The sequence below is a fragment of the Boleophthalmus pectinirostris genome, unplaced genomic scaffold (assembly GCF_026225935.1).
Source record: "Boleophthalmus pectinirostris isolate CB_2022bp ecotype Guang Dong unplaced genomic scaffold, ASM2622593v1 HiC_scaffold_19, whole genome shotgun sequence".
NCBI classification, from domain to species: domain Eukaryota; kingdom Metazoa; phylum Chordata; class Actinopteri; order Gobiiformes; family Gobiidae; genus Boleophthalmus; species Boleophthalmus pectinirostris.
Window position 1 is genome coordinate 32,660,269 of NW_026571140.1, and position 11,563 is coordinate 32,671,831.

Consider the following 11,563-nt stretch of genomic DNA (forward strand, 5'->3'; position numbering starts at 1 on the left):
GCACATTTCGTTCACTCCCCTCCATTAAACCTGCAGCAGAAGCAGCCGCTGTGGGTGCTCAAGATGGCGGACACGTGTGGTCAGGTTTTACTCGGCTCGGGGCTCACGGTCCTGTCCCACCCGCTCATGTACATCAAAGTCCTCATTCAGGTAAAAAATGCACTTTATAACAAACCGATTTATGCCTCAGAAAATGTAATCCTCACCGAAATACGCCTGTTATAAGCGTTTGTTGTTTACTCAAGTCGTAGGCAACCCAAACCGGAAGCTACCAATCAGGTGGATAATGGTCAAATTTAACCATTATTTAGGTCTTAAATTAATACATTTATAACTCAACGCAAGTGTTAAAGGTGAAAGTGACAAAATGGCACGTTGTTTTTATTTTGATGATTATTGAACGCTTTATAAATCATTAATTCTCGCAACTTTCACAACACTAAAGCTGCTCAGTATCTTGTCCTCTTGACCTTCCATTTCAAAATGCTTAATTGCAATTTTAACTAATGAGATAAACGTGTTATTTTGTAAACTTATACGATTTCATACTAATATTAGGGTTTGTAGTATCTTAATGTAGCTGTTACACGTTATGTTTAATCAAAATATTCCTGGTATCTCTGTAATCTACTGTGCCTTCAGCAAGTCTTTTTCTCTTTCATGTTGAATTTATCTGTAATGACACTTTGAATAATAATTTATCTACACAAAAAAGGTTCAAAGGCATTTACATTTTAGTTGTTATGGTGGAGATACGTTATAATGAGTTTTAAATGCCATGCATATTATGATAAAATTTATATTTAGACTTTTGGTTGTTTTATTCTGCCGATTTTTGCTGCTGAATTCTGTCTCTACTACTACTTTGACAGATATATTATGTGATAAAATCTACATTACATTTGGGATTAAAAATGGCTACTCTACTGTACATAAACATAGCCATATAGCCACTCACTGTACATGAAGTTGTATTGCATTTATAGTCTTCATTAGATTTGAGTCTGTTTTAATTTAGATTTTTTCCATTGCTTTTTTTCTCTTATCTTGCTGTTCTTGAACTTTGTGTTGCCCAGAACTGGAATTTCTTCGTTATGAATCTCTTATCTTTTGCATACGCTTTTGGGGTGGTGGCCTGTAAACGGCTTTTATGATAATTATGTTGTATCTAACATTACAGTTAAGAATAGTGCCAAGAAATGATCCAATTGACTTCACTGGATAAACTAAATGACCACAGATGTTTGATAGTGCATAATCTGTATGTGAAGGCTTTACATGTCTTCCCTCTGAGTCACATTACCCTGATACAGGGTGACAACAAAGGAGCAGGTCCTCTTTCACTGTGAAGGTGCCCCTTCGTCATGGACAGTCCAGCAGTGATGCCATTATTTAAATAAGCAAGCACTCACACGGTATTAAATATCTTCGTGTATTTTAAGTATTTAAGTTTATTAGAGAGGGATGTTGACTGAATTTTGAGCCCCAGATTTGCACTTTTTAGCAGATCAGCTATCAGTGATAAAACTCCAGATTTTATTTAGTCTAACCGGCTGAATATCCAGAATATCCATAAACTTTGAACACTTCACAGGGCACTGCACAAAATTCTGCTCACACTTCTCTCATATTTGTGAAGTTTGTAAGTTTGTCAAAAAGAGTTGTGGATGAGTCCTTAATAAATTCAAATCATATAATTTTAAGGACATTAATTATTCAAATCTGTCCTAAATATTGTCCCATAAACATGACATCAGCAGATCTTATCGGACCGTCAGTGCCTGGATTTTAATCACAGTCGAATCAGAAAGTTTTTTTAGTCATTTTTGATCTTTTGAATGCAGACAATACACTTTTCTAAGATGGAAATGCCACTGGAAGTGTAAATAAATAAATAAAACATGTACTGCTATTCTAAGCATAAAGTCAGTGCCTGTCGGAAATACCCCAACCCTCACAATGACATTTTCTTTTCTCAAATTGTTCAACCCATCCTGGATTCTTATTGACCTGTTGACAATCCTCTGTTTACAAACCTCACTGTGGATCTTTGTCCTCTTCTGCTGCACAATAATGTAGTGTTCAGTGTTGCAAATGTGAAACTATGTGAGCGATGCTTTTTGATAATGTATTTTCCTCTGTGCTGTGTTCAGGTGGGACACGAGCCGCTGCCTCCGACTCTGGGCAGAAACCTGTTTGGCAGACAGGTGTACCAGCTGCCCGGGCTGTTTGCTTATGGTGAGTGCAACATCAGAGTTCATTTCAGTTGATCTCAAATACCATGAATAATGATTAATGTACACAAAATAATCCTTTTATTACCAAAGTTTGCGTATGGTTTGAGCTGTTAATCTTTACTTTTTTTTGTATTCTCCTGATAACATCATGGTTACATTTGTAAACAATTATAACAACACTGGCCTAAAATGAACCTCTAAATGTTTTGTTTTGTTTGAGCTTCCATTATTGCTTGTCATAAATGGACTGGAAACCACAGAAGTGCATAAATACATAAGTGCATTTATACGCCACACTGAACGATTACACTGAAGTTTTGTTTTTTAAAGAGCCCATTTTATACTATTTCTGATCTGTTTTCTTCTATATAATGTTGTTTCCTCATTAAAAACATACCTGGAGTTGTGTTTTGTTTCATTCACACATGTTTAAAACACAAACGCTGCATATTTAGGATGGGCCAGTCTCTCAAACAGAAAACACTGTTCCACCTTGTGATGTCATTTAGTAATACAGGATGTGCTCCAGTTTGTTTTTCACCCTATTATCTCTTACACCTTCACAAGAATCATTTGGATACTTTAGGCTCTGGAACTGATAACTTTTACCTTTAGGAGAGATTCAGGAGAGATTATCAGTTAACTTGAAAATGGCCACTACATAACATCACAATGTGGAATAGTATTTTGACTATTGTAGTTTTTAATGCATATTTTTTTAATTGTAATTTATTTTGTCCTTCTGTTTCAGCCAAACACATAATAAAGATCGACGGAAAAGCCGGTCTCTTCAAAGGCCTCGTTCCAAGGCTCTGCGCCGGGACCTTCGGCACAGTGGTGCACAGCCAAGTGGTGCAGGTACAACATTATAATCTGAACTTTGTGTCCAATTTTAACTGATTTGACTGTAAATTCAAAATGAACTTTTCTGTTTCTGTTTTCTGAGATTACAGTTTAACAATGTGTAGCTGATTAACATTAATTCTTTGTTTCAGAAATGCCACGAGAACGACAACATTCGGGTAAGTTTGAAGTTCCTCTGGGATCAATAAACTCTTTCTCTCTTTTCTCTTTCTCTCATCTTCTTTCTCTCTTCTGTGCTTCTTTCTCTTTCTTTCTCTCCTTTATCTTTCTCTCTATCTTATTCTTTCTTTCTTTTCTCTATCTTCTTTCTCTCTCGCTTTTTCTTTCTCTTTCTTTCTCTCTCTCCTTTCTCTTTCTCTCTTTTTCTCTCTCACTATCTATATTTTTTATCATGTAATCGCATTAATAATTAAATATGGTTATGAGGTTGTGTTGTATAAAAACATGTATTTTTTAATCTCTGGGGCACATTTAGATTTATTAATCACACTAATGAGTTTGCTTTTCGATTGAGTTGGCACGTTTGTTTTATCAAGATGTAATATTTCGTACATATTTTGTGTTGCAGCTACCCGGTAGCCCTCAGAAAGCTCCAGCTGGTTCCTTGGAGCATGTTGTTAATGAGGTAATGACGAATAACGAAATACAACTGCAATCAAATTTTCCACTGAATCTGTCTTGTCCAAACAGACGACCAAAGAGATGATTGCTCGCTCTTGTGCCACAGTCGTCACACATCCTTTTCATGGTAAATCTAAACCAGCGCTTCCTCCATTTTTCTTCCTAATACTTTGTTTCAACATCTGAAAAATACCCTTTGTCTTGCTTTTACTTTCTCTTTTTTTCGACTTGAGTGTACTTTGTAACTCTCTTGGTGGAGGGTTTGCTACAAGCTTGTCTCCATGTTGATGCAAAAATATTAATATATCGTATTGTTTAATGTAATGATACTAGGTGTATAACAGTACATGTATTCGTGCCGAACTGTTTTGATAAGGGGCTTTTGGTTTGGTTCGGCTCTTTCATATTCATCAGGGAACTTGTCCATGAGTGACAGTGTTTCCCACAGCGCTTTATAGTTAGGGCGGCTGTGAATCCTCGCAAAACTATGGTCGTAGCGCCGCAGTCCTCACTTTTGCCGACACGAAATCTCGGGGACATTGTAACTGCAGCAGATCTGCACTTACTGCAGGCTATGTGGATAAGTTGGTTTTTCTGGCCAAAAATATGAAGATTGAGTAAAACTTCATCCTGGAACTGTTCATGCTGTGCCTTACTTCTTGAAAAGTTTTATTTACTGTTCACAAGAAATTAATTTTTTATAACATTTCATGCATTTGTTGCTTATATGAGAAGTTATTAGTATTACCAAGCAGCACTTTTCAGAACCATGACCTCAAAACCGTACCGTACTGAACCGTGGTTTTTGTGTACCGTTAGACCCCTAGATGATGCAGTATTGATATCATGGGCTTCTGTATCGATATGTTGCCATGCCAAGAGTATTTTTTTTATTTTATTTTTTTTACTAAATTATTTTGTGACAGCGCAACAGTTTTGTTGCTTGTTTTAGAGGAAGGAAACTTATTTATTTATGCATTGACTCTATATTCACTGTTTTGATGAATAAAATGGGTGTGTTTCATATGAACTTTGCACAGGTAAAGGTTTAACAAAGACTTTTAGTATCACTCCATGATTTAGTCTTTATTTTTTACTGAACCATATCAAATTGATTTAATTAGATCAAATCGAAAGCTGACTGAATCGAAAAACGTATCGTATTGTGGTCTGTGTTTTGAGGTATGTATCATATCGGCAACTTAATGATACTCTCCACAGATATGACTTGTAACTTGGCCTCTTTGTCTGTGGAGTAGGCTGTTTCTTTTTATTGCCATACTTGGGAGAATTCTGGGCAAAGCAGTAACATCTTCATGGAGACAAACAGCCAGAGAAATTTTAAATAAATAAAAAATAAATAAAAATAATGTTGACATGCATTTGTGTTTTGCAGTGATAACTTTAAGATGTATGGTGCAGTTCATTGGGAGGGAAACAAAATACAGGTAAAGCCACATTTAAATTTGTAATGTGTAAATTCAGTAACTATGACAACGCAAAATCACAACATTATTTCTGTGATTTGCAGTGGTATTTTCGACTCCGTTATTACGATCTACAGAGAAGAGGGCATCTTGGGATTCTTTGCGTGAGTAGATTTGCTGCTAATAGAGTTAATGGATTTCAGCCAGATTATCACAGTGGTGTTGTGTTTCCAGGGGGCTGATTCCTCGTCTGCTCGGAGATGTTCTGTCTCTTTGGATCTGTAACATGTTGGCTCATTTAATCAACACATACGCCATTGACGACTCAGTATGTCTGTTTTTTTATAGTCTAGTTTGGTTATAGTCACAGATTTGCCAATATTTTGCCTAGAATTGGAGTAAATGTGACTGCTCGGCTATTAAAGCAATTATAATGACATTAATTATAATGTTTTGATAATCATCAGAATTTTCTGGACATTTTATGACAAATACAGGCATTATAACATCAAAATGTGAAACTTTTCATTGGTAATACAGTGTATCTGTAAATAATCTCCAAAAGCCTGTAATTGGCGTAAATTCAACCTTTTATGTAATTTAAAAGAAACCTCTGTGTACAATTTAAATTACTGTTTGACTAGTCGAATGATCAGAAGGATAATCTGACTTGTTGCCTACTTAAAAAAAAAAAAAAAAAGACATTATAGCACTGTAAAAATGTTACACAGGATTGAAACAGTTTTGCTTATTGTACCATTTGTAATGCATTTATTCATCACTAATTAATTTTTTATTTATTTTTTCTTACCAAGTTTGAATCTTAATTACGTGATCAAATATGAATATATGTAATATGAAATATGTATTCTTTTGATTTTAGTCTGAGTACCACCAAACGAAAGAGTAACAGTACCGTTATACAGTTACTTGAATATATACACTACCGGTCTAAAGTTTTAGAACACCACACTTTTTCAATTTATTTATTTTTTTACTGTTTACTGTTGACCAAAACGTATTCTAAACTTTCATGAATGTGTCCATCTTTGGCAGATGTAACAGCTGAACACACTTATGGCTTGTTCTTTTTACAAATCAAATATTCATCAGAAAGTTCTTCCCAAGTCTGTTGCAGAAGTTCCCATAACTGTGTGGCAGTTTTATTTTGTTTGACTTTCACTCTTCTGTCCAGTTCATCCCAAACCAGCTCAATGGGGTTTAAGTCTGGAGACTGTGCTGGACACTCCATGTTTTACAAGTTTACCATCTTGTTCTTTTTTCCTGAGGTAGTTTTGGCAGAGCTTGGACTTGTGTTTTGTTATCATTTATCTTTTTTTTTAAAACCTTTATATTTGTACCATTTCAAGCTCTTCATTGGACTTGCGTAACTTGAATTGCAATAAGTAACTGGAAAAATTAGGGTGTTCTAAAACTTTTGACTGGCAGTGTATGAATATTCTTTTTCGGTTCATGCAGTTGTTACTTCTCATCACATCTTGAGCCATCTGTAACTGCACAGTTGCACAAATTCAGGTCACGAGGAGTTTTTGAAGGAATGCCTCATTGGCTCAGTGCTTCCTTGTTTGGGAAAGTTGGATACTGCACTATATTTGTTTTAACACTGGCACCAATGTTGAGTTACTCCCAAGATTTACAAGCACTCAGAAATGAAATGCGCTGTATTTTTTTACCTGGTAGTTCTGACTTTTATTAAACCACGTTTTGTAAGTTCTAAATATTTTTCCTGTCTTTGTTTTTAGATGAGTCACACAGGAGAAATTAAGAACTGCTCTCAGGCCGTGACAGGGGTATGTCTTCTTCAACGTAGACATATTTAAAAAACAAAACAAAACAAAACTCAAAACCAACAGATCTATGTATTGCTGATTTTAATACAATTGTTTAATTTTTGTTCACAGTTCTTTGCCAGTATGCTCACGTACCCTTTCGTTTTGGTGTCAAACCTTATGGCTGTCAATAACTGCGGGTGAGTGCATTTTAAATAAGTTTTTTTTTAATTAATCAAAATCCAGTCCCATTTATTAGTATAGCACATCTTATAACATGGTTTCCAAAGCAATTTAAGAAACAAATGGTCAGTGTATCTGCCCTAGTCATCAGTAATAACCTATAAATATAAAAGCAATTAAAAAAAAAAAATGTAATCTTTGCTTTTTTAAGTACTTAAGTTTGGTGTTCACGTGTTTCAGACTTGCCGGAGGTCTGCCCCCTTACGCGTCAGTATATCCCACTTGGGTCGACTGCTGGAGGCATCTAAGCAGAGAGGTAAGAGAAGGAGATCTGGTTATAAATGAGAAATGTGTTTACTAGGGTAATTTTAAAGGCAAGGCACGTTTTTGGTCATTAAAAGTGCTTTACACTAATGGTTCTGTAAACTTCAATATACTGTGTCAGTGCCAATGTTGAGATTGATTCAACATTATTCCTCTTTGGGAGCTGGAATCGTAGGTCAGGGAATTTAAAAAAAAACTTTACAAAATAGGATTTTGCAGGAACTGGACAAAATTGGACATTTCAATTTCAAAATCCAAACATAATTCTGGTAAACTTATAAATTTTGCTTTATGGTTGTAGAATTTCTTAAGCATACAGACGTAACCATGTTGTATAGGGCTGAGTATCATTAAGAAGTTGCCAATACGATACATAGCTCGATACAGTGCACTTTCAGTTCGATACGATATGTTTCAAATAAATTCGATACATGTTCAATAAAATAAACTGGCTAAATCATGGCTGTGATGCTAAGTCTTTGTTAAACCACTTCTTGTGTAAAGTTAATATGAAACACGCCTATATTAAATAGTCAAAACACTGAAAATGTCAAATGTGTAACAAAATAATTTTGTAAAATAAACTAAAAATACTCTTGGTGATTTATCAATACAGCAGCCCCCGATATTGATACTGTATCATCACAGTAGATTCGATATGTCGATATTTCAATATTTTTGCACACCCCTAATGCTGTAACTGTATGTAGTCATTTTTTATCAGCAGAGCCAAAAAAGTCACATTATTCTTCATATACTGTATTAAATAAAATGATTCAAATATGGATTGAGTAAAAAACATTATTTAGACAATAGAATGTCTTTGAGTACTTTCTGTAATATTCCCATGTGGCCTTATATCTGTGTAATCTCTCAGTGGTCCATGGGCGTGTACTAGTCTGTGTGCTCTTACGCTTGTTCTGATTCAGCTCAAGATCATTCTAAAACTATTCTGGAAAGGTTCATTTCTGTCCCGTGAGAGTGACTTTTTAATATCAATACCTGCTCCAATGAGTATTTAGTTTCGATTTGAAGTTTTAGAAGTGATTAACATGTGATTTTTGATACTTTTAACAACCGTAATCCAGCCTTTTCTTTTATTATTAAATGTTTAGTATCGTATTTTAGTATAACACTTGTGGATTCTGTTTTCATCACTACTAGGGATGTAACAACTGAAATATTGTGATATCGTATCGTCAAAAGTCTCAGAATAATATTGTGAGCTGTCACAATATATTGATTCACAAGTTCCTTTGCTTAAATGCATGGTTTTGTAGAAGTAACAGCTTATAAACATTGGGAACTACATATCCCATGATTCATTGCGGCGCAGACAACATGAAGAAATATGTTTTTTACTTGAATTCTTGGGATTATGATGGAAATAATTCTCACCAAAATCTTGTCAAGGTATTTTAAAAGCAAAAAAGTGTCCTATCTGCAATTTATATCAGCCTCTCCCAAATATTGCAATAAATATCGTACCATGAGATGCATATCATGATAATATCGTACCAAGAGATTTGGATGTCGTTACATCCCTAATTACTATCTATATATTTTTCATTAGTGGGTGGTGTTTTGTTGTAGAAAGTGGAAAGTTTTTGCCAACCTTGTGTTTTATCTCCAGGGCAACATGAGCAGAGGAAACAGTTTATTTTTCCGAAAACTTCCAGCTGGAAAGACGTACGCACTGGAGCAGAAGAGATTTTTTTAAAACCCGACCATCGTAATCATAGTTTAAACACACTAAAAACAAAAGGAAATCATAATTTTGCTAATACTGGGTTTGGCACTTAAATCTTTGTTTTGTATGCACTTGTTTACTTATTATTCTATTATAACATCCCATCAATGTTTAGCTAATCAAGTTTTGTTAACAGAATTACGATTACAACTTTTATTACATGTCAGAAAATATTCAAGTGCCCCCATATTTTTATATCTAAGAACCATGGACTACTTTCTCATGTGGCAAGACTTATTTGAAACCCCCAGTCTGCATGTATCTACTAATAGACATGTGAATAAAGGTAATTAAAATGTCGAGGGGACCTTGTGCGATTTTGTCTGGTTAAATGTTAATTATTGTAGCGCCCCCTGCTGGAGACTGGAACAGGCAGAGGGATTTGGAGTAATTGGCTGTGATGCATGTGTGATGTACAGAGGGCATGGAGAAGCCTGAACCTCTTAAACTAGTCAAGTGCTTGTATGAAATCATTGACTGACCCAAATAAATAATGCTTTTTTGCACTTGTCTTCTGTGCTTTATTGTTTTATTTTTGTATTTTTACCTTTTACAGTTAAAATAAGACAGGAATATTGCTTTAAACTTGTCTTGAGTTTTTCTGATTTCCCACTACAATATATTTCCTCCATAATTACTGTAATATAAACAAAATATAGTTGTCCATCTCATGTAGAGATGAGTAGAGTACCCAATAAGACTACTTCAAGTACTATTTTAACTATTAAGTACGGGGTCAAGATACGAAAAATATCTAGGAGAAACGGTCACTCAAGAGTATAGGATTCCCATGCTTTCTGACAAAATTTCAAAACTTTTCAATTACCTAAAGTGAATTTTCCATGACCTCATAGCACCATACATGTGTAGAATTGATCATACTTTTAGAACTAAATATGAAATGTTAACCCTTTCCCCTCACCTTATGGTTTGGGATTGTAGTTTAACATTCAAAATACTATCAGTGCATTTATTGTCGTCTCTTTAAAACAAAAGGTGCATACATTGAAAAATAATCATACCATTAATAGCCTAATGATAACAGAACACTAGTTGCGTGAAAGAGATAATAAATTCCATGACTTTTTCAAAACTTTCATTGAATTTACAAAATTCCATGACACTTCCAGGCCTGGAAAATGACATTTTCAATTTCTGTGATGTGGGAACCCTGAGAGTAACTGGATGTAACGTTATTTGATTTATAATTTGAGGTTAATGTAAGGAGTTGTCCTTACAAACGTATTTTCAAAGGATTAAATTATAAATGAAACAATCATATTTGAAAGAGTGGTACAAATGCAAATTTAATATTGTCAATGTAAACTCAATATCAAACTTAAGTTGGATTTTTTTTTTCTACTTAACTACCCACTATTGTGTGTAAAACCCCTCAGCCATCCAGGGAAAATCCATGTCGAAAGGAGAAATTCAATTTGTCAAATGGACAAAAGTTTATTTAGGTCGAGTTTCGCAGCTCATTCAAGCTGCTTCTTTAGTTCAGGTCAGACGCTGGTGGACACTTCCTTATATCTGCTTGAAGGGAGGAACTAACTACACTGAAACTACTCTGAAACTAACACACCTACTTGTTTACAGTTTCTATTAGTTAGCTAGACTATAGCTGTTTGGGGTCATATTAGCAGAATCATTCAGAGCCATAATGGTGCTTTCACATGTCTGGGCGTGACCTGGTTATCCCTATTGGTCTCTTGTATGTTAACGTTTAGATTTGAGGATGGAGTTATAAATAGCAGATAGATGGTGTCCAAGGCCTCCATTTCTGTTCAAAGATGGATTGTCTTTCCCCTGAATGATTATGTTAATATGACCTCACATTCAGTGCAAGTTCAATAGGCCTAGCTAACAAAAACTCTAAACAAGTAGATGTGTTAGTTTCACTGTAGTTAACTTCTCCCTGCAGGCAGATATAAGGAAGTGTCCACCAGCCTTTTGACCAGAACTGAAAAAAACTGCTTGAATGAGCTGTGGAACGTATTCAACCAAAATAAACTTTTGTCCAATTGACAAATTTAATTTCTCCTTTTGCTACCCACCGTCGTGTGTACTGTACATTGGAACTATCAAAACTAGATTATAATGCATTAGCCTTACATAGAACTTTTCCAGATGTTCAAAGTCGCTTTACAATTTGGTACGATATCCATTCACCCTGCCACAGCTGCCCTGAGTCAGACTGATGGAAGTGAGGCAGGCCAGTCTGTGTCATTTCTGCCCTTTCCGATCACCACCGACATTCACGCACACACACCACTTTCTTACCAGCCAATGTGGGTGAAGTGTCTTGCCTTCGGATTCAATAGTTTTTGCCACTGGCGTCCCACTGTGGCATCTGATTTTCCCAGC

At 35.3% G+C, this 11,563-nt stretch overlaps 1 protein-coding gene across 1 annotated transcript; it reads left to right on the forward strand.

Annotated features, from left to right (window-relative positions):
- Nucleotides 1–9,707, forward strand: mtch2 (mitochondrial carrier homolog 2). The gene is made up of 13 exons (XM_020938850.2): nt 1–150; nt 2,154–2,238; nt 2,989–3,095; nt 3,233–3,259; nt 3,670–3,726; nt 3,792–3,849; nt 5,119–5,170; nt 5,254–5,313; nt 5,384–5,477; nt 6,913–6,960; nt 7,072–7,139; nt 7,363–7,438; nt 9,080–9,707. The coding sequence occupies exons 1-13, from the start codon at nt 64–66 to the stop codon at nt 9,164–9,166; spliced, it is 906 nt and encodes a 301-aa protein (XP_020794509.1). The 5' UTR covers nt 1–63; the 3' UTR covers nt 9,167–9,707.
- Nucleotides 9,708–11,563: the final 1,856 nt, after the last annotated feature.